This window comes from Haemaphysalis longicornis, unplaced genomic scaffold (genome assembly GCF_048455015.1).
Source record: "Haemaphysalis longicornis isolate Haplotype H1 unplaced genomic scaffold, Haemaphysalis longicornis Haplotype H1 scaffold_4, whole genome shotgun sequence".
In the NCBI taxonomy this organism is placed as follows: domain Eukaryota; kingdom Metazoa; phylum Arthropoda; class Arachnida; order Ixodida; family Ixodidae; genus Haemaphysalis; species Haemaphysalis longicornis.
Window position 1 is genome coordinate 46,224,242 of NW_027526361.1, and position 23,983 is coordinate 46,248,224.

At 43.0% G+C, this 23,983-nt stretch overlaps 1 protein-coding gene across 2 annotated transcripts; it reads left to right on the top strand.

The window, feature by feature from the left end:
- The first annotated feature begins 1,052 nt into the window (after window positions 1-1,052).
- Fer (tyrosine-protein kinase Fer) lies at window positions 1,053-23,460 on the top strand. 2 transcript variants are annotated; one of them, XM_077706624.1, is made up of 18 exons: window positions 1,053-1,350; window positions 4,370-4,588; window positions 5,736-5,909; window positions 6,894-6,990; window positions 7,090-7,282; window positions 8,059-8,196; window positions 9,224-9,346; window positions 10,334-10,456; window positions 11,160-11,331; window positions 13,622-13,720; window positions 14,151-14,246; window positions 15,290-15,487; window positions 16,651-16,827; window positions 19,328-19,541; window positions 20,664-20,787; window positions 21,286-21,437; window positions 21,874-21,996; window positions 22,789-23,460. In XM_077706624.1, the coding sequence occupies exons 2-18, from the start codon at window positions 4,376-4,378 to the stop codon at window positions 22,926-22,928; spliced, it is 2,556 nt and encodes an 851-aa protein (XP_077562750.1). In that variant the 5' UTR covers window positions 1,053-1,350; window positions 4,370-4,375; the 3' UTR covers window positions 22,929-23,460. The 2 variants fall into 2 exon arrangements, with proteins under 2 accessions (XP_077562750.1, XP_077562751.1); XM_077706625.1 differs by having other exon boundaries at window positions 14,166-14,246.
- Window positions 23,461-23,983: the final 523 nt, after the last annotated feature.

Consider the following 23,983-nt stretch of genomic DNA (forward strand, 5'->3'; position numbering starts at 1 on the left):
AATTTGAATTTGAAGTGAAACTATTCAAAAAAGAAAGCTCGCGGCGCTGTCTTTCGAAATTTTCAAACAAGCAAACGATGAAATGAATAATATAACAACAAAAGAAATGATCGCCTCAACCCTACGCACATGACTGGACAGCGACGCTTTTAAAATACCTATGAAAATGGCATTACAAAACAAATGACAAATGCGCTTTGAATTGGGACTCGACAATACCTTTTTTTTTTTTTTTTTTACGAGCGTGTTGATAAGGGGGCAGTCCGAACGAGTGCAAGAAACAAAACACCATCGTTTCTGATGTTGGACTTAGCATTCTCCTTAATTAGCTCGATGAAATTTGAAAGGGCTACAGCTTCATCAACTAGCACATCCTACATACCTATATATCCTAGGAATATGCGACTATAGGTGGTTCGATGCTTTTACTATAGTTATCAATGCTACCTGGTGAGATAAAAATTTTAATGGTTATATTAGTCGTATGAGCAGCCTAACAGAATATAATTTGTTTTCGAAAGGATCGTTACAGCCGTTTTGTAGGATAGCCCGTGTAATGACTGCAGACGGGAATTCCTTGTTGTTTACAACTCCACGGTGAACTAAATAATTATGACAAGTAATCGAAACTCGGTGTAATAATAGTCAACTCAGCAGCAAATTGTACTTTGCTGCTTTCCAAGGTAGATTGAGACAGCTACAGGGCATTCGCCCGGAAGTTGGTTTTGCTGCAAGGCATACGTATTGTCTCTGTACAAGGTTTAGGCAATTTAGGTACATTTCAAAGTTTCGAAAGTTGTCTAAATAAATCTGCAGACCTCCACCACTGTTCGCCCCGTAGCCTGCGTGTATGTTTGACGCGTAACATCACAGAATTGTAAGTTTAAAACAACTTGAATTTTAGGCATTGCGACCACGCGGGCGACGCCGTTCTAACAGCCGTAGCTTCGGCCTTCCCGCTGTGCACGCGTTTCCCTAGCGGAAGGTCTCTGAACCAACCGCTCCGCTTTCTTTCCCCGATCGCTCTCTCCACTGCGAGTGCTTTTTCGTCTCCGCCGACACCGCCGACTCGCTTTTGCTTGAGAGAGCTGCGCGAGCGGTGCGGCGGGTCGGTTGTGTCTTTGTTGTTCCTCGCGTCCTCTGCATTACTCTCCCGTGTGCCAGCGCTGGTCACTCCTGGAAACACAACACACCCTGTGTTACTGCACCTGTTCTGCTTGTCTGTGCTCTGGATAAGCCGTGGCTGAAATGAGCGCCTACGTGAGTCACGCCGGTCTCTTTCGGATACGTCCCTGAAGTTCAAAGTTAGTGGAGCGCCGCTGCCTTGGGAACAAAAACCTTCGAATACAGGTACGTATTAAACGTGACGCTCAAGGTAAGCGTAGTGGGATCGTAGTTGACGATCCTCCGGAGCGGATGAGGCCATCGGCAAAAACGGGTGGAGCTCGTAGTACGTCGCATGAAGTGGTGGACTTCGGACCGGGAGAAAACGCGTGGGCTAGCTGACTCGGCGCCGGAGGCCAGCTTCTAAAATTAGGCATGTATTTCTGATGCGGAACTCAGGCAGACGTGTCCACAATCTTCGGCTCTGGCCGGGAGCTTAAAATAAGCGTGCTGCTATGGACGAATTCCCACGCGAATTTCCGGTCATTTAATTAAAAGTGGTAATTGTTGTTCTTTCGTGTAGGCGTACACATTCATAGATGCTGCGTGAAGTGATCAAATGTTTCGCATGCGGAGAACGGACTGACAATTTGATTATGGCAGTTCTGGACAAAATAAATGGTTAATTTGCTTAATTCAGTGTGTAAAGTTTTGTACCTGTAGCTTATATATATATACAAGTTTATGGGTAGCTTGATTGTGTTTTTTGCGGTATTAATGTAGGCATACTTTGAGACTTATTCCATACGAAATAAGTACTTTCGGTGTTACGGGCGCAGCGCTTTTGAGTGTACACAAATCGATCAAGGCTAGAACGGTACGTGCGCGTGCTTGAACCGAAACAAACGTCACAAAAAACTAAACGTTCTCTTTTTGTAGAGTTTAGCATGTGATATTAACTTCAAGCCGTTTTATGTACAGCCGTTCAAGTTGCGGAAACATCGCCGCAAAAAGCGCCAAGTTTAAATGTTCGAAACGTGTCGCGTCTTCTTAGGGCTATTGAGTCCCGAATGCCGCAGTCACATAACAATTTCCGCTCAGCGAAACGCGGCAGTGTGTTATATGTAAATGATCGGCCGCGCGCGCGCGCGCCGCATATTTCCCCGCAGTACACGCGTGCACTAGCAACTGCATCCCCACACCTCTCATTATGCCGTTCTGCCGACGCAACGCCGCTATGCTCTGCGCCGCCGAAGGCGACCACCGGGCGAGATCAAAAGCTGGGATAAACGGTGTGCCCCATTTCCTGCGTCCATGAGCCGTAGCAGTGATCGGGGCAGCGCGCTAGCCAGCACAACCAAGGCCGTTTTGATAGATACACCCTTATGCTTCAAACTACGCCGGCCCTCGGGCCTGTTGTAGGCAGCTGACCTGGGAAGCAACGGGAGATAAGGAAAGGGGCGAGGTTAGCTTTGCTAGCTTGCAAAATGGCGCGTTGCGAATGATAAACTTTTTAGCGGAAATCTTTCTGAGGGTAGGTATAACAGATAAGGTTGTTGACTTGGGTGTGTGCATGCCAAAACACGTTCGAAAAGTGTAACCTTTTCACTCGAAATTTCGCTGAGGGTAGTTAGCCATTACAGTCATTGACCTAGGTGTGCGCACGACAAAGTCGCGCAAAAATTATTCCTTTTTAACATTGTCATAGTGATTCGAGCCACGATATAAGAATGTTTCGTATGTTGCTTAAAATGTGGTAGTGTGGAAACTACGGGATGCCATATATAATACACAAAAGCAACATATGTGTTTTATGCAAGTTTACGTATACTTCTGACTATTCTGCCCTGCTAATAATTCTGACTATTCTGCCCTGCTAATAACTTAGTACTATTTTTTTTTGTCTCAAGTAGGTCATGACACACCATTTAAACATCTCAGTGACCTCATTAATGTGATGAATAAACACAACTAAATATATGCTGTGCCAAATGGTACATTGGAACAAAATATCACTACACTGTATGCATGGTCTTGTTCCTCTTGGACTTGAATCAGAGGCTCTTCTCATTTTCAGCATAAGCACAGTGAATGTCCACATTGTATTAAGCGTGCCTTGAAATAGCACGAATCATTTGTTTGTTCTTTATTTTTAATGTCCCAAAACACACTGCTTTCGTCCCTTAACCCCCTCACTGGTGCAATTTTCTCTTCTGGGAAAATTCCATCAGGCACCTATGTTTTTATGCAGTGCACACAGAGGTGAGAAACTTTCCTCAAAGGTTGTTGCCGCTTTCCTGTGGCTACATTCGCTTCCTGCCATACTTGGTGGCTTAATATCTGTCGTTTTTGTGTGTGTGCATATTGCAGAAAACAAATTTCATTCTACTGATCAGCTTCTGTGGTGAAATTCATTTCCCTGGTTGATGGCAGGCAAGCCTCTGTGTTTAACCAGTCACTTCCGATCAGTTCGCTCTATTACAGAGCACTGTATTGTTCTGGTGAGCAGCTTCATATATGGCGAGAATCAATTGCTTATTAGTTAGTTGTCAATTCGAATTCACTTGCTTCACGTCAATTTTTTTTTTACCAGTACAAATTAGCCAGGGAATTCGCCATAGGGAGAGCATTATTGCTCATAAATCTAACAAACTAGTCGTGCATTTACTTCTTTTCCCCTATTTTAAAACCATTCTGTTTGTCCTGTTCATGTACAAAGCCTTGGGACGGAGCACTTTTCCACTAAGTGGTGTGTTACTCTTTCACCGGCTATTCGGATAAACTCCCTCTTCTGCAGAGACCTCCGTATTGCTCCAGTCACTGGCACACCCGGAGATATTTTTTGGGGGATGTTATACGCTGCCGCAAAAAAGAAAACCTAAAAGGATTGGTAGCCTGCGTGATCATTTCATTTTTATTTTTTTATATAATTTTATTGTTTTGTTTTTACACATGAACATACCAATGTGGAGTGTGAGTAGTGTGGACGAAAAAAAGCCCAAAATGGGGAGGCTACAGAGTGGGAATTCACCGCTCAGAAAGTGTCGGGGAGTGATTTGACTCTGAACCCTCCCCCCCTGGCTACGCCCCTGGCTCCAGTGATAAACGTCATATTCAGCCAGAACCAGTTGTATTTCAGCAGAATTCCCCACCGCTTATGTCTTACGTGGGGAATGCTTTCCAAGTTCCTTACAGAGATGTCCTGTATCCCTGCTGTGGTGCTTCGGATGATGTTTCCAGTGGCGCGATTGCAACCTTTCTGCAGAGACCCATGGGGTTCGCGAGCGAGCTGCAGGGCTGGAGCTCGCATGACGCGCTGCTCTCGGTGCAAGATGCCGAGCTCAGGCTTCTGGAGAACATGCGCCGCTGCATTGTGCACCGCGTCAAGTGCGACCGCGAATACTCCCTGGCCCTGAGCGCCCTGTGTGTGCAGGCAGCCAAGGTGGACACTGGGGATGAACTGTCGGGCAGCCTGGTGGCAAAGGTGCGTCTTGTTGTTTCAATTGCACTGAACCTGTACACCTCTGCTGTTGAATTGTGTGGCATAATTCATTTGCGATGCTGGTAATGATACGTAAAGGATGTACGTGCTATGATGCTGATACAGCCATAAATGCAGATACAAAAATGCAAGTTAATTTTTGTTTGAAATTTCTTTTATAAATGGAAAAAAGGTTGAAGATGTGTCCTACTAAAGATATGTTTAAGAAAGTGTAAACTCTGGTTAATTTGACTTATTTGACTCAATGTTGTTATAACACAGTAAAATTTACAGGTCTCGTAGCAGTATTTTCACTGGAGTTACGTTATCCAATTTCCCAATAATGTAACAAATTTTAATGGTCTGCCAAGCTCAAATGAATGAGTGTAAAGTGTGCAAATAATATTTTTAGTAACTACCAGTTCAATTTGACGGGTTTCATACAAGACAAACCTTCAGAGGAAATTGTTGCTGACCTTGCATTTAGAGAAATTTTTGTTATGGTTGTCAATTGTTAGCCCAACTGACAGTGCTTTATTTCCTGTCATTTTTTACACTAAATGCCTCCTGTGTCCTGGTTCATATTTTATTATCAGTGCAGCCTTTTCGTGTAGTCTTTTTGAAGTGCCCCTGAAATTTAAACATTTTGTTTTTATTTGAAAAGGTAAATAGTGTATGTGGCACACTTGGATGTGTACAGTAGTAATGGTAAGATTATTTATCATTGGCTGATTCAAAATGTAGCATAGTTTATAAAGCTTTTATGGTCTTGCCATTAACCATGTTCATTACCGTCTTGGGATCATTGAAAATACCTCATTAGATCGTCTTTGCAGTCTTGTAGCCTTTGAATTCATGAGGACCTGCTGTTTTTATCAAAACACTGCAGTAAAGTTTCCACACTTACTTTACATAACAGTCTTTCTGAATTTCATTAAACTGTAAAATTTCTACACTTGCGGCATCGGTTTCACAAACAACTTTTGGCAGCTGCAGTGTAGTAAGATAGTTGATCCCACACGTGTCTCAGCAAAGTTATGTGGAGTCATCTGGAAGTGAGATAGGTACTGTGCTGTAGAAAACTTCCTAGTTGTACAACCGATGAACTTTTCAAGCAAAAAAGAATGTTCCCTGTTTTTGCTTTTTGCAGGCATGGAACACCATCATTGACACAACAGAAACTGTTGGCAGGCTTGTTAAACAGAATGCAGATATGGTCGCCACCCACACGCTCGATAAGCTGAGCTGTCTCATTCTGGAGAAGAGAGCTCTGAGGAAAGTGTACCTGGAGGAACACCAACGAATCCACGGAGAGCTAACAAGGGTAATTATCTTTGGAAATGATGCATTGATTGGGGTGCATGTCGCTTATTTGTCACATATGGGAGCTGTAATCATGTCAGGCACACACACAGGTGAGCTGTGGAGAGGGGGAAAGTGAGACGTGACTTATCCATCTAAACAGAACTGAGGGGTGACAGAGTAGAAGGTGATTATCATTGGTTTTAATGTGGCACGTGCACAGTTAGTGCCATATATGAGGCGAATACCGTGACAGAGCAGTCATACTTCAAAGTCGTACCGTGAATACCGTGACAGAGCAGTCATACTTCAAACACTTGTGAAATGTATCTGGAAAAAACACTGACCGTGACACATGCCTAAAGCATGGACCCCTATACCAGCGGTAGATCCATTTATGGCAACCACATTTTTGCTGCCAGGGAACAAACTATAGTGATGAGTTTACCTTTGTAAAATAACGCTGAAGCATAGGCAGTGCTTCTGGACTTTCTATGCAGAAAGGTGTATCTACATGAGTGTTTTTTTTATCGAATCAAATAATAAGCTAGTTTAAAGTCTCTTTGAATATGAAATTTTTATTAACACAATAAATGAGTCAAGAGCTCAGAAACTGAGTGCAGGTTTTGTAATATATTGCGAGGATTTGCAATCTTCAAAACAATCTTCAAAACAGGTCGTTCTATCTCCGAGTAGAAATAGATCGGGGAGTTGTTACATTTCATTGCACGTTGCCAAAATATAGCCACTGTTTTCCTGTTGCTGCAGTTACGAAAATTATAACCATTATACGACTCAAGACAGTGAATAAAAGACTGGTTATGTCATTTTAGCCCATACCAAGCATGTTGCACAACTCCACTACATGGAACCATATAAGCTTTGCCTATCGATGGCTAGCGAAGGTAGCTATCAAGGGGGATTACACTTGATAGCTGGTACAATTTGGTACACTCGGTACAATTTTCCTTACCTTTTTTTTTCTTTTTTCTTCCTTCCATCAAAGCTCAGGGATGCCGTGCTCAAGAGCACTTCGGAGTACGAGAAGTGCATTGAGAATGCTGCCGCCGCCAAGGAGAAGTACGAGGACCAGTTTATGAAAGGTACGCCAAATGGTCAGTGTACATAGTTACTATAGTGTTGCCAATTTGACCTTTGGCGAATGTTTACAAACTTGTATGTGTGGTGAACCTCTATTCCAGGCCGAGGAAACAAGAAAGTGGAAGAGGCGAAAGAGCGTTACGTCAAGGCCACCCGCAAGCTTCACCAAGCTCACAACGATTACATCCTGCTCTTGAATGAGGCGATGAACTACGAGCACCACTTGAGGACCACGCTTCTGCCAGGCCTACTGGAATACCAACAGACCGTGCAGCAGGAAGCAGTCGATTGCTGGTATGCTAGACCACTCAAGTCTTTCATATGTGCATGTCCAGTGTTGACCTTGTAACCCTTCCTTTCTATCCAATAAGAACTCTTCATGTGTGAAGGCTGCAAGGAACTATGGCATCCGTTGAAAGCATCAGGGGGTGCATCTATAAAAAGAGAAAAGCTGAAACAATTTTTTTTCTCGACGCATGTTTTACTACCACTGATAATTATCTAGTATGCACTAGTATGGCTTTCTGGCCCCATGGTATTGAATCTTGGAAACAACCATACGTTTGCTATCTGTAATTGTGATGTAATGACATTGAATGTAATGAGTTCATTGAATTCATCTAAAAGCACTGCTGGGTTCATGAATGTGGGGAGAGTCAGCTGGGACTAAAGCGTAGGATGACCGTTGACCAGATGCAAACGACATGTCTTGAGTTGTTTGTTTTTCATTTGGGATCTGGGGTGGCAGCATTCCCTTGCAAGCTGTTAGCTATACAGCAAGCAAAGCTTCAGACACTGCCACCACCATAAAATGCTAGGCCTAAAAATGTTTCATGCTATGAAGTTTCATTTCATCTTTCAATATTTATTTATTTATTTATTCAAAATACCTTACTGACTATATGACTGACTATATGTGATGTGGTGATTAATAAGGCATTCAAACTGTTCTTTACCCACTGCTTCTGCAGGGACATTGGTAAGCTGGTGCGGATTCATTCTGATTTATTTGCTTCTTGTGTTACCACAGACGGATGGGCTCATGTTATTCATTTGTTATTCATTTTCAGGCAAGGAGTCATGAAGGATTATTCACATCGTACAAATTTTTGCTCCGATGCATTCCAAGTGCTCCACAACAGCCTTCTGGAAAGCATAGAGAACATCAACAGTGAAAAGGAGTACCAGGACTTTGTAGAAAGATACAAGTAGGTCTTCTTTTTCTTCTTAAATTTCTTGCCATGGGATTGTCGCCCATTATTGCACTGCTAGACATCTTATTGCTTGTAAAGGGCCATGCGGACAAAGTACAAGTTTGTTTTATTAGTAAAATGTGGTGTTTTATGGTGCCCCCAGCGCTTGTCCGGCAGCAAACGATGCTTTAGTCACTAAGAATTAATCAATTTATGTTAAAATTTTGAATCTCCCGCCAAATGGTGTGTTTCTTGAGGTCGTTTGCGATGATGTCACAAAAACAGGTCTTCAAGTAAACCCGAATGCGGCACTAGGCTTTCAAAGGACTACAAAGCCTTGTTTACCGTCAATCCTCCCAGATGGCGCCACCATAGTGTAACTGGCCTTTGCCCGTCATTGTTTTGTTTTGACCGTATTTGCACCTAGCTTGTTTTTGCTACGTTAGGAAGTACTCGTTTTGTGAAACATGGGGTGTACTCGACTTACAGGGTCGCTTAAGACGATGTCGCTTACGTCAATCGGCTGGCGTCGTGTCAGACAACCGAAAAGTGCCATACTGCTGTGCAGCTAGAACAAGCCTAGTGTGTGCAGTACCAACAACAGTGCGCTCTGGTACTTCTATCTTTACGTGTACTTTCGTAACTTCTGTGTTTACCCCACCATTCTTACTTGTTTAAAATGAATATATGCATTACATTTAAGCGAAAATAGCTCGTGGTGCAAGACTATAAGCACTGCCTAACTTACGTTTGCTTTTGCCAGCCTCTGCCAATCGCAGAGCTGGCTGGTATGACATTACAAGTTCTGTTGCATGAAATGAGCGAGTGGGTCGCATGGCCATTCCCTTTTTTCCTAATTATACAGCTTATTTAAGTGAAGTTTGCATTAAAAGTGGTGCCAGTATGATTCTAACGAAGCAATCTTTCGAATGAACCAAACTTGTGTTTTGTCTTCATGGCCCCTTTAATGTTCTGTGCTTTTCGTTTGTGGAATGATGGTTGCAGAATCTTTTTCACGTACTACAACTTTTTAAATTTTCAGGTCTAAACCGATTCCGCCGATCGACTTCCATTATGACGAATCCCTGCTGAACAACTATGTTGGAAAGCTGAAGCCAGAGCAAATAGCTGTGGATGAGTTTACAATTGACACCGTGAGAGAAAGGTAGGGACCACTCAAAACATAAACTGTACATAGCGGTATGCACAAGCAGTGTGGGAAAGGGTGTGGGCTGTACTTAAACTACCCCAAATAAAAATCTTGTTCCAGCCATGTCGCTACATGTCACAGGTCACTAAATGTGAGAAATCTTTACCTGAGTCATTACGTGTGTTAGCCAGAATATTGTTTTAAGTGCAGAGCACTTTAGGACCATGCCTAGTCATCATAGCTTGCTCGCTGGACCCAAGTAGAGCCGGCATTCCGGTGTAGCCACTGTCGTCGCGGCGTAACCCAGAGACTTCGAAAGCCAAGTGGTTTATATAGTCATGAGCGTTTGAAACTCGTGAACCACTGGCGCTTGGCATACAAAGAAAGCTGTAGGTACATTTGAGGCAAAGTGTACGTAATTAACCGGCAGCGCACGCATTCATTTAGTTAGGAACGCTCGTTGGGTAGGTTTTGACGATAGTAAGTGAAAAAAAAAAGTGGCAGTGCAATGCCGGCATGTGCGGGAGGAAAAGCAAGCACAAAAAGAACAGAACTCCCGCTGGCGCAGTTTCAGGCAGAAGGGGGGGGAGGGGCTCGAGAACTGCGAAGGCGGGAAATTTTAATTGCATTGGGTGGTAGCAGTGAGTTGATAATGGCACTACAGCCTATTATGGCGAATCACTGCTCCGCACTTCCGACAGCTTTCACATTGAGTGGAACAGCTTTAATTTTTTGTGTTTATCTCTATGCTTCCAGCTGTCTGCTAGTTATAGGTAATATTTGGCTAGTCTTCTGGAATCAGGAAGTGGTGACTGAAAACACCATTCTGAATGAGTATTCATCGGGGTAGGTGCGGTGCAACTGTGTTTCTGTTTGAGCATTTAGAGCAGTTAAGGTTTTAGTCTGAGAGACCGTGTATAGCAAGTGGCCGTCAATTTAATCTTTCCTTGTGCACCCTGCAACTCTCAATACGTTCCTGCCCTGCCTTGACTGACCTTGCAGGATCACCGAGCTGCAGGCAAGGGTGGCCCACATCCAGGCTGTGATCCTGGAGAAGGAGACCCAGCTGGCACAGTTCCAGGTGGATGTCTCCGAGATAAAGACGACCCCTGACCTCGGATCTGCGTAAGTGCCTGAGCATTTCAATCTACTGCGAGCACAGTGTGGGGTTTGGGCAACACCTGAAGAGGCGCCGCTACCATGCCATAACAGCGCCCTATGGCTGCGCATCCCATGACTTCTGCTGATCGCTACAATTTTGCACAGGTGGTCACAGTGCCAATAGTTAAAAATAAATGGGCTGTTTTTCGCAGGGTAGACACGACAGGATTATTTTGGTGGGGACCTGAATGGGGACGAGGGCACAAGACAGTGCAAGGGAATACAGGATTCTGAGGCTTGCAAAGTGTGTGGAATTGTACCATACAGCTGTGCACCCACAAGGTAAATGTGACATAAGAGTAAATGTGATGTAACCATGATGTAGTCCTCATTTCTTCTATTGTTTTCTAACAGGGCACATTACGTGGTTGGGCATATCTATCATTTTTGTTTTTTTGTTAATCCTAAAAGTCTGAGCAGCTTTTTCTGTTGTACTCCCAATAATCCTAGCTCATGTAATGTTATCACCAGCTGTTTTAAGGTGTCCATAATTAAGACAGTGACACTGTAAGACGGCATCACTTTGGAAAAAGGTTTCATCAATTTCCTATGAAAATTCCCACAGTTGAAATAAGTGGTCATCTTTCTTGGCCACAATGCTTCCTGGTCGATAAGGGTGCACTCATTAAGGAACGTGGGGTGCTTGCACACTGTCTTGTGGCTGCAGGGCCATGGTGAAGAAGCGAGCTGTGGACATAATTCGGCGGGAGCGTGATGAAGCAAAGTGCCAGGAAGAGCGTCTCAACAGCCAGCTGCAGCTGCTTGTGCAGGCCCTGTCCGTGATGGGCAATGAAGTGCCCAGGGCCCTGGACCTAGACGTCACCGTGAATGGCGAACAGGTAAGCTTCTTCACCAATGTGCATACATCTTCCATTTATAAGCATCATTTCACAAATGCCAGTGACAAGTTGTCTGTGCCTTGAGTGAGTTCATTGTGAATTCTCGAATCAGTTAAATTTAAATCGCACCGAATTGGGCTGAATAATGCCTTTTGGGTGCAGCTATCTTGCTGGGCTGAGTCGGGCCACTGCACACGATGCATCCTTTATCCTGACATCCCCCCCATTCAGAGAGAAAGTTGCTGGGCAGGGAGAAGATGGTTAAATCTCGGTTTTGTTGATTTTGAACAGCTTTATCCTTTTCTTTGAAAACCTTCTGGGGTGGCCACTCTTGCTGCAGGGTGTCTGGCATTTTTGGCACTGTCTGGAGATGTCAGCCCACTAAATGCTGTGGCACAGCATGCCGCGGTTTACTAGAAGCTCCATGTGTAGGCCCTTGGATTTGATGCGAAGGTCCTTAATGGTCCTCACTGCCTAACCATTTGATTGTAGGTAGCACAGGCTCCTGTGAGATGGGATGTGGGTGAATTCTGTGAACACTTGTGGTGAAAACTAGCCCATTGCCTGATACAAACACTTGTGGTACAGTCATGTCTCGTTAAATGGACCCCATTAATATGGGCACCCCGCAATGTGGACAAAATTTTTGGCGACTGGTCTCTCGCCATGCAATTCCGCACCGTTAATACAGAAACCTGCAGTCCGGACTATGGACGTCTATTTTGAGGACGAACAGGAAAATACAGGAATTTTTGTCTCGTTAGTAGTATAGACACAGGTCCACAAAGCAAAAAAGACAAGAAAATGACTGGTAACCCCCAGAAACACCAGCGCATGCCAAGAATTCACTGTTTTTTTCTCGGAACGCTCTTCTTTTCAGTGCCATAGAATTAGATCGAGAATGTTCATGTTCAGCAAACAACACTCTAGCCTCTTCAGTCCCAAGAATGCACAAATGAAAAAATCTTTTGGGACACTGTTTTATTTGGCTTCTTGCCTATAAAAACAAACACCGAAAAATTATAAATGCAGAAAATTAAATAAGAGTAACAAAGTTTGATGGTACCCATTTGGGTACTCTGGGTCTGGGCCTATAGAAACAAATAAAAAAAGTTACAAAAAAAACAATAGCATCAAAATTTCATGGTGCCCATTTGGGTACTGTGGCTCTCAATTTGTGTGAAACACAAGGAAGCAGTTGCGGTTCTGCAAGCATAGAAAAACATCACATTTCAGGCATCTGACTCTTGATTTCCTGCCTCATAATTGGAAGCGGCATTTCATTCCAGATGTTAGGTTTTTGTTTAGTATCTCTTCGAAGATGACTGAACATATGGTGCAATCTGTCAGGATTTAGTGAAAGCGGGTCTGCCCCTTGCAGCACGACGAATTTGAATGCGCAAACTTTAAACCATGGCGAGCTGCAGCCTTTGAAACAGTGGTACCCAAATGGGTACCCGGGGACTGAGGAGGCTAGGGTATTGTGCCCGGCGTGGCACACACCCGAAAGAGCAAGTCCTGAGCTTCGGGACAAGATCAGAGGAGGTTAATAGTTCGTGCCAATATTCGCTGCACATAAAAGGCAAGGCTGTACGCTTCTCTGGTCAGTTCTGCGGGGGCAATGGCTGGTGTTAAGCGTAAACGGACCGAGCTTTCTGCTCAGCTGCAAAAGGAAATATGCGAATTCAAAAGTGAGACTCCTTCAGCATGTGTTCCTTAATATTTGTGTTTTTTGGCCTTGATTCGTTACTATGGACAACTCGCATAATGGACGATTTTTCTGAGGAACGGAGGTGTCCATATTAACGAGGCATGAGTGTATTTTATATCAGGCAGACATTTTCTTGAAATCTGCTGTGTCAGATGTTGGGGCAGTGCAAAGGGATCTGATATTGACTACAAAGGGCTTTAGTATCGTTGTGAAAAATCATACGGGGACTGGTTGAGTGTTTGGCTTGTTTAGGAACGTCATCAAAGTGTATAAATTTTTCGAAATCAATAATTACGTTGAACCCCCTTCCCAAGCACCTAAGTGATGACTTGGTAGTGAAGTGTCGCTTATGTCTCAAAAGTTTGTAGAAAGGCTCCCAATGAGAGCATACTATTTTGCACGTCACAGGTATAGGGTATCCCTGGGTACTGAAGTTGGGTGAAACATCTGTGGCTACACTTCATTCATATTTATCAACTTTGGTTATGGGCAAAAAGAAAAGAAAACACACTGCACACTATTTGAACACTTCAGTAATTCACGTTTCATGCCAATATTCTCCAATATTCTTGGTTGCAGAGCAGCAAGGATGAAGAAATAATGGACTTCACTACGATCAGCAAAATTGCTGCAAGGCACTTTGTGGACAAACTGAAGAGCCCGTTTTTGAGAAAACAGGTGCAGATACATGTATTCCCTTTTTGGCGACGTGTTATGGATGTGCATTTTTACTGCATGATAACAGAACAGGCATTGTGAAATAGATGCATGTTTCTTGTAGGTTTTCTTTTCTGAAAGCACGTTGCTTAAAAGCTGCTAATTTTTAATGTAGACTTAGTTTTATCAGGGGAAAGATCACGGCTTGTCTTTTTATCCTCCACATGCCGAGAATTCGAAAAAGAAAAAAAAAACACCATGAATCCTACTTTTACTAGCTTACAATACTTGTTAGTGATCCACATTTGGAGATAAAAGCAATGAAAATGCCCGAGAGCTATAAAAGTCATTTCTGCATCTCGCGCTTAATCGGACAGCAGAATGTCTTGCGGCATGTGACCCATATTGGTGGGCGAGTGTGTTTCCATAGTGTCCAGTGTATTTATACCAGGCCAACCACCCCCAGCAATCCAAGGACTCCGAGGAATGCATCACCTCCAATAACATCTCTGAGGAGACTAACAGCACCCACCAGGCTTACAGCCGTGTAAGTGTGCCCTCCACCGATTCTCTCTTCCCGCGCACACTGCCGTGGCTCAGTTGCTGCCACAGGCAGGACATCGATTGACATTGATCTCCGCAAAAATGATTGGTCAGCAAAGTTGTTAAAGTGTCAATGATAATTGTATTGCAGAGGGAACAACAAATTCAATTTCGATTACAATTTGTCAATACCTTATTTATGAGTGCAATGGCCGGTGAACACGTTGCAAACATGTGCAAGAAATGAAGCACGATTGTTTCTAATTCGCAATTAGAAGCATGGTAGTCCAAATACACAGATCAGAGAGGCAAAAGAAAACGAGCAAGATCGTAACCTTCTCTTCATAAGAGACAGTTTTGTGCACATTGATGTACACGTAAAATTTGTACGAGTAGCCTAGTAATGCTTCCAAACCCAGCTTTACATTCCCTGTTCCACCTAGTCGTCTTAAAAGAGGGGAACTGTTCTTCTTTTTTTTTCTTCTTTTTTTTTTTTTGTGTGGTTAGCCTCTACAGCTGCAGCATCCTTAAACACTGTGCATGTGTTGTGTGTAGGAAGAATGCTAGAGGAACTGTACACGAAAGTGGTCGCTCTCGTTAATAAATTTGCCTTGTGGAAGCAATGGAGCACCCCATTGTTGAGATAACAAGGTGTTCGGAAAGGATATTGACTGTTGACATGTCAAAACAACCTCCTCTTGTAGCCATGAACGCCAGACCTGTATACGCAATTCGTGTGGCTGGCTTTTCCGCATATCGGCAGTGTAATGCAAAGAGCCAACCTAATAGAGTGCGCTACGTGGAGAAGCAGAAAGAACGTCTGTGCCATGCGACGTAAAGCTCTTAAAAATATATATATTTGTGATAAAGAAGAATGAGTTTGTGCTCAAATAGACAAAAATAGCATAATAGAGCCAACAGCGTAATCACACATTCCGTGCATTCCTGTCCCCAAAGCAATGGCTTCATTTCTCCTTTCAATTGCTGATGTAATTCTCATCCACTGACTCTGAACTTGCCGCTTTTTGTCCTTTTTACGGCAACCAGATGACCGTCAATCCGAACATATCCCTGCAAGATGAAGACTGGTTCCACGGAGTGCTGCCCAGGGAAGAGGTCGTTCGGCTGCTGGTCAACAACGGTGACTATCTTGTTCGAGAGACCATCAGGAATGAGGCGAAGCAAGTGGTGCTCTCGGTCTGCTGGCAGGGCCACAAGCACTTCATTGTACAGACTACAAGTGATGTGAGCCCCAATTCATTCCACTCTGTTGTGATCCTCTTCTCACTTTCTGATATACTTGCTAAGGCAAATTGTTTCTACAAACAGAAATTATGCAATTGCTTGTTTTTTGGGATTTCACCTTTGCAAGAAAATTTGTAGTACAGCAGCAATCCTTTGGCAGAGTACAGTGTGTCTGGCATAGTATGCCTTGTTAAGAAGCATAGATGCAGGACAGACCGTAATTTTCATTGTCTTAAGCCCTTGCTGCGTAGAAATTTTCTTATGTACGCATCTGCTAGCTTTGCATCTTGCCGCACGGTGTTGGTTGTAAAATTGAAGTGTGCAGCTTTTATATTGGAGCTGATTTTTAAATTAATAACAAGAAAGTGCAAGAGTTGCTACTCTAAGCTGCTTTTTGGAGTTGAGTGGCTGTACTTCTGCCATGTTTGCTCGATTCTAAGAAACCCTCGTTTCTAAGTGCCCTCCTCCAGTTTAGAAAATCTAGAATCTCAGGAGGGTTAAGATCTTAATGCTTCATGTTGAGGCCCAATGTTATTCAATCAATCAGTTACAGAGTACAGTGAACTGTACATTTATCACACATGTAATGGGCAAGGCTGGCAAAAAGGCAGTTTAATGCCTGAAAAAGTGCCGCAACCTGTCCCAGTCAATAAAGCGCACAAGGAGCGGGTTTGAAACAAAGCAATCACAGTTTCATATTTTTTGTAACAGTTTTAAAACATCATCTGAAGAACATTTATACTTAGACCTGTCTGCAAGACTCAGTTTATAGCAATAATGTATTGTAACTTTTTTTAAATCACACAAAGCAAGGAATATGTGCAAATACCCAGACTTATTTAATAGCAGATTATGCCATTTCTACTCACTAAAAAAAAAGTTAAAATCATCTGGCTTTATACTACTTATAAATGTTAGGTGGCATGGGTTTGAGAAAAAGTGTTGCCTAGAATCTAAAAATCTAAAAAATATGGTGTATGAGCCATAATGTAAAAAAGCTATTACTTGCACGTACTCATCAATTTGAATAAAATGTAAAGCGGGCACTTTTATGTGTTTGAGGCAGTATTGGCAAATCGGGCTGTTGCGTAGCTTTGAGGCTCTATGACCCGGGTAAAAGTTTAAGAATTTCGCTTGCTTTTCACCTTTTTTTCTGCCCTTAGGGAAAGTACAGGTTTGAAGGGCCAGCCTTTGGCACCGTTCAGGAGCTCATCGTCTACCAGCACCACTTGGGGCTGCCAGTGACGAGCAAGTCGGGAGCCATTCTGCAGACTCCCATCTTCAGGGAACGGTGGGAGCTGAACAACGATGATGTCGAGCTTGTGGAGAAGATTGGAAGGGTAAGTGGTCGTAGTGTTGCATCGCACAGGGCACTGTGCCAGCCAAAAAAGCCGGGTTTTTAGTATTCACTATTGACATTTTGTGCAAAAAAATACTATAACATAGGCATTGCCTGTGAGCTACAAAGCAAGCTAGTTAAGTTTGAAGAGCAGTATATGCAGGTGAAAATGTTTTCGTGTATATTCCATACTTTAGAAGGTAGTGTTGTCGTTTTTGATCAATTCAACTTTAATTTCCCACTCAGTTCTAGTATGCTTTGGTGGTAAGGCCAAATTAACAAGAGGCAGCTATATAATGCGTACTCCACATTTTGTGCTTTAATTTATTTGCTGTGCGACAAGGTCATGAGTCATTTGTAAGCCAATCTGTGGCTACTTGTATTTTACGATACATAAATAATACACTTCATGAGTTACTTTTACTCATAAATATATGTTTGAAGCTGGTTTGGGTGAAGTAGTAGTGGGTAGTTATGTGGCATGGAAACATGCCATATGTGACAATTTAAAAGCATTTGTTTAGCTGCATTGCATGTGCCTAAAGGTTGGCAAGCTCAGAACTGCAAATTAAGCTGCAAGCATTTGTGCAAAAGCTCCCAAGCAGCCACCGGACATCCATCTGCTGTCGAACATATGTCCGTACCGCCTGTAGCGGACGTTAACTGGACATCTGTTTTAGAGCCAATGGACCTGCCATGTACGTCCATTTGGGCGTCCGAAATTGGATATATTTCGGACGTTTACTAAAAATTTACAAAATCACAAATGCATTAACGAGAAGCATATGTTCATGCAACGAACACTACACTGCTCAACACCAACGGACTAGCGGGCAGATAAGTATATACACGAACACGGTAAACTTGATTCACACGTTATCGATTCTCAATTCTTGTATACCCTTCCCCAAAAAGATCATCGGTGGAGTCAGTGAGGTCTTCAAAAAAGTTTAAAGGGACAGACAACCGATTTTTGTCAAGTATATATCCTCTGCCCCAAATGAGAGGGCATCACTTAAAGCACCGTAGCGAGAAACGGTTTTGCTGATAATGCCCTAGAACTTTTTAAATCGAAATTTTTAGATCTACGAGCCGTATGTGTCCTCCCAAAATTATTGCTGGCAACCATAGCATACAGTAGCATGGCAACATAGTTTCGTCTGTATGCGAAATAAAAAGCGATATTTAAAAAATTGTCCCCAGCTAAAAAAAGTGTGACTCACAGGCTTTCTTATTTCTTTGTATTTCTTTAATTCACCAGTCTATTTTGCACGAAGGCTCCTTCTGTTGTGATGGATGGCAATATGAGAATCTGGCTTCACGTTGTGGAGGTCGGAAGTTCGATTCTCCCAGGGCGCATCTTCTTCTTCTTTTTTTTTCTTTCCTTTTTTTTTCTTTTTGGCTGCTGTTGACTTATTTGGAAACTGAAGTCGAATATTTTGGCAGAACAAATGCCCCTGACTCACGCAGAATCGTCAAAGCTCCTTCACTGGGTCTGTTTACTGAATGCTACTGTTGATTCTGGGCATGCTGCCTGTAGCCACACTGAGAGCAACCCAGCGGCGGCGGGCGGCGTGTCTTAAAAATTTTCAAAATAATGTTTAAAAATACATATACAATTTAAACTTATACAAATACTTGTGTTAAAATGTTTTCAGTAAGTGAATAAACGTTCCAGCAGTTACAGTAGCTGCTAGGTTTGCAGGTCACGTGACCGGGACACATATTGTAGTGTCAAGTTTCTACACTACGAACTGCCACCCTTCGGGTTTCAGAAACTTTGCTGCCAAATTAAAATTATTTCCGTAAATTGGTTTATAAATTGCTTGTGGTTACCGGGCTGTATAAAACACTGGCTTTCATATGACCCAGAGAACATATACGCGACAAAAATTGGTTGTCCGTTCCTTCAAAAATTAGGCTTAATTTTAGTAACACAGATGAAACTTGCAATATACAAGCCAGGGTGTTGATGTACAAAATCTTTTTAACTAAAAGGCGGTGTATTGCTTGTGGTTACCGGGCTATATAAAACACTGGCTTTCATATGAGCCGGAGAACATATACGCGACAAAAATTGATTGTTCGTCCTTTTAAAAATTAGGCTTAATTTTAGTAACACAGATGAAACTTGCAATATACAAGCCAGGGTGTTGATGTACAAAATCTTTTTAAGTAAAAGGCAGTGTAGCCTTTCTGTTTTTGCTTTTATATTCAATTTATGCCATTATTTGACGCTTCGTGGTAACTTTGTACGTCTAAGGGCAGGTGTCTTTCGGATATATGAAAATGTATATCCTTTGTACCTCCGTTGCTGGACGTCCACAGTACGTCCGCACATGGACGTTCAGTGGCCGTCCAAACTTGGCAGTTGATGCTCGGCTGTTTTTCGGACGTTCGACGGACATCCGTGGTTGCTTGGACTTGCAGCATTGATGCACTTATTATGGTTCTGGGTTGAAGTATATGTGAAAACATTATTTGCTCATGTCCTTCAACAGGGCAACTTTGGAGACGTCTACCGGGCTGTCCTGCACCCACAAAGGCTAGACGTGGCTGTGAAGACATGTCGGGTCAACCTTCCAGACGAGCACAAGAAGAAATTCCTCCAGGAGGGAAGAATCTTGAAGCAGTACGACCACCCAAACATCGTCAAGTTCATCGGAATCTGTGTTCAGAAGCAGCCCATCATGATAGTCATGGAGCTGGTGCCAGGTACCCACTTTTGAACACACTTTTCTTCACGGCTTTTGTACTGTCTGTTTGAAGCAGTGTTCAGAAGCAGCCTATCATGATAGTCATGTTAGTAAATGTCCGTTAAGCTGTGCACGTAAGATATTTTGCACATAACGGATCAAGAAACAGTACGTTTTCACCACACCCCATGCGATAAAGTCTGCAAAGCTGCGCCTAATTTCGCACAAAACACCCCTGGACAACCTTCTGACAGCTGGATTAATTTGGTTGGTGCCTGGAATAAATTGGTTGGCACTTGGATTAAATTTGCTGGCACCTGGAATAAATTAGATGGCACTTGGATTAAATTAGCTGGCACCTGGATTAAATTGTATGGCGATATTAAATTGAGTGGAAAAACCTCCAGTAGTTATTAATAACGTCTTGAATGAAATAGTCCTCAACCACTATGAGTGAACCATACACTGGCAGTTGCAACTCAACGCAGCAGCCGAGAAATTTTTGACTACCTAAGTTATTACATCAGTACAACAGCGACATTACCTCTATTTTTGCCAGCATACGCTAGGTACCAAATACTGGACTACACGAATCAGATGCCCTCAAATGGAACCATTGTTTCAGACGCACCATTTATGCAATGCACTTTGCGAAGAAACCAAATTGATGAGAGTGGCCCTTGGCACCTCATTTCTAGCTTACACTGCGAGTAGTGCTTTCACAGCTAGAAAATAAACCAGTCTAGCCGAAAGCAATGCAATCCAATCCAACTTGAGTCATTCATCTCTAGAGCCATCATTTCTAGCTAGAAACTCTATTTTCATCTCAGTCTATCATTTCCAGTTGGAGATATTGTTCCAGCTTGGAGTTCTCATTTCTTACTGGAATTTGTCAGTCCTCCAAAAAAACATAGATGTTTCTAGCTGGGCATTATCCTTACCAGCTGGATTTAGTCTTCTTCTAGCTATAAACTGTCATTTCTATTTAGCATTTGTCAGTCCAGCCAAAAATCGAGCTGAAAATCTATATTTCTTGCAAGAATTTCTGCTCCCATTTAAGTTGTGCATCTTGCCCTTTGCATGGAGTATCACCCCCTGCTGCGTGGTGTGCAACCCTGAGCTATGCTGGCACATTTTCCAGGAGGATCCCTGCTGACGTTTCTCCGAAACAAAGGCCCCAAGCTGAGTGGGAACGAACTGTTGGGCATGTGCACTGACGCAGCTGCTGGAATGGCTTACCTCGAAAGCAAGAACTGCATTCACAGGTACGCTATCAACCTTTTTGTCGTGTAAGCTGCACGGAGCGACCAGCCTCTTGCCACGGGACACCTTCTGAAGGCAGCAGATTAATTTTGAGCACCATTATCCTTGGATCTCGGTCATAACTTCATTACTCGGCTTCTCTGCTTTCCTAACACTTTCTGCTCTTTTACCCAGCCATACAAAGACTAAAAACTGATCTAAGTTTCTTGCATTTGTAGTGATAGACCATAGCTCTCACTTCCATATATTTCATTAAAAATTCAGGCAAGAAATAAGATAAAAGGAGATAGATGTTGCGACAGCAGTATGGTGATTGCTGGTAAAGTTAGAAAACCTTTCTTTTGTCTCGTTTTTGAACTTCACAATGGTCATCAGAGTACTCCCGAGTAGCTCGTTTTGGGGCGGTGCTGTGTAAAGTCTGGCGAAGCCACGCTTTGGTCATTTACCTAAACTGTTTGGTGAGAGTCCCATAGCAAACAACATTCTACAATCTCTTGCAGGGACTTGGCCGCAAGAAACTGCCTCGTTGGTAAAAACAACATCGTCAAGATATCGGACTTTGGCATGTCACGGGAGGAAGAGGAGTACATTGTGTCAGACGGCATGAAGCAGATCCCGATCAAGTGGACTGCGCCTGAAGCCCTGAATTTTGGTGCGCAAATTTTGTCCCTTTACCTCGCCTTTTCTCTCTCTCTGTGAAACACATTGGTGAGGGGGTGCTATGGGAGTTTGTCATTGGATTTGAACTTAAGAGAAAGAGAGAGAGAAACCTTACTTTATTCTGTGCAGCGCTGAGGTCAGGGTGAATTGTGCAGAATGGTACACGTGATTACAGTAATGGAAAGATCAGGAACTGCATGAAATTTTCAAGTAAATGTAGGAATTGACAGCCATTCATTTCCAATAAGCGAAAAGTACTTCTTGTATACTTTTTGGTGGTTAGATGCATGTCAGGGGAGGCTTCACTTCTCAATTCTTGCTCCGGTTGTTGTCGTGAGTGGCTACGTGTGGTACCTCTTTCAGTGTGTGTGCGAGCTGCATTGCTAGTGTGGCTGCTCACTGTTCTTTGATGTGATATCACTGTGCAGGTAAATACACCTCAGTCTGTGATGTCTGGAGCTATGGTATCCTGGCGTGGGAAATCTACTCGCTTGGGGCTTCTCCGTACTGTGGCATGTCCAACAGTAGAGCGAGAGAACTGATCGACACAGGTGAGTCCACGAGCATCACGGCCTGCCTCATAGAGTTTGAGCACGATACCATTGCCACTCACAAATAGTTACCAATTACACCAGCGTACAGTTGTGTGTCGATACAACAGTGACGGGCTACACAGCAACTAGCATGGCAGTGTCCCTAGTATGCAGATGAGAGCAAGCTTTTCTTTTTGTAATGTGTGCATTGAGAAATTTTGTATTTCTTACAATTTTAATGCGTAGCATTTTCTGCCTAGTAATTTGGGGTTTGGGAGGTGAGGTCAACTGCACTGACCTTGCTGCAATGGATTTCCCTGGTGCAAAAACAGCTAGCGCTATCTTTGTGCCTTCTAAAATAGAGAGCCTAAACACGAAGTATATATAGGTGATGAAGTATATATAGGGGACCTTTCCAAGCTATACAACCACTGGTGGCACGGTACATACAATGTCAATATTGATTAGTGCACACGTTGCCCTGGGCAGATCTAAAGGAAAACTCAAGTGCATAAACGAAAATTACAGCAACCTTTAAACTAAAATTTTCCATCAGAATGGCTCTTGGAGAACAAAACAAACAAACAAACAAACAAACAAAAAACAGGTTAAAAAATGATATTGCGGAGAGACAAGATAAAATCAGAAGAGAAACAAAAAATGTCAACGTCCACACACAAAGGTTTTCATGGCTAGTCATTTATTACATGTAGGCTGACTTAAAAGGGTGGTTCAAGTACACAGGGGCTTGGGCGCATGCCAACAGCCAAAAGCAAGCAAGCATATGTTTACCAATGTTTTCAACCGCAGGGTACCGGTTACCAGCACCTGAGAAAGTACCGGACACCGTGTATCAGTTGATGCTTCGTTGTTGGGAGTACAACCCGGACAAAAGGCCCACCTTCCAGGAGATCCACCAAACTCTGGTCAACATTGGCAGGCACGCATAGAGAAGAGGGGCTTGTGATCGCTGCCGTGTTTGGGGCCGGCCAATTTAGTGGCTGCACTTAATTTTTGTTTGCCAATGTCTGTTTGTGAAGAACAAATATTTTCTGTGTTCCGTTGTCCCATGTTTGTTAGCAGCTTTGTAAATACTGTGCTTATTTAAGTGTTTCTCCCCCCGGAGTTGCGAAAATATGTAGTATAAACAAATTGCCTTTTGAAACATCTATTTTAACAATGTAACCCTCTCCTTTTATTAAAAATAGTGGTGGTGACAAAGGGATGCCAAACACATGTTTTTCAGTTCTGCTGCTATTTATTTCGTGCCATATTTTTCTCTCCCTCAAGTTAACGGCCTCGTAAGAGAAATACATAATACAAAAAAAAGGAGGGGGGGGGTGTGGAATGCTCACTGGTTGCTTTTAGTAAGTGTACAGGGTTTAAATACAATAAAATGGTTGTGTAAAGAATTGAATGGCATTTATTAGTGGTCAACCAAGTGAACGAACGAAAGCAATAAAAAGTACGTTCCATTCTGCACAGTTGAGTGATGACTGATACTTCAGCTGCTGCCTACACGTGCAGCTCTAAAGGACTAAAAAAAGTATAAACAATGTGCGCATTCTATGCAGTGTATATTATTTACTGTGTGTTAGACATAAAGAATAAGAGTAGCTGTCTGCTCCTGTGGTGATAGTCGCAATCACCATATCCTTTTTCATATGCTCCAGAAATACTTTCCGCATAGTGGTTATGAAGCCTTGACCCCGATTTAAAATAATGCTGTTCATTAATTTAAAAACAGCAAGTGTCTGCTCAAAGGTATGTGTTTGGAGTAGCACCTTGCTGTTTGGCTTGGCAACATGTGCCAGAGCATTAAAGGCCAACTGCAGTGAAATTTCACCTCAACCAAATTTATTTTTAATGTGTAGTAAGTACCACCACATCAGCTGGGACACAAGCGGTAGCCGCAAAAAATGCCTCCTGAATCAGTCAGAAGCGTTTAAAAAAGCTCCGCTGCAGACCCCACTGCACCTGCCGGCGGATCACGTGAACAGCGATG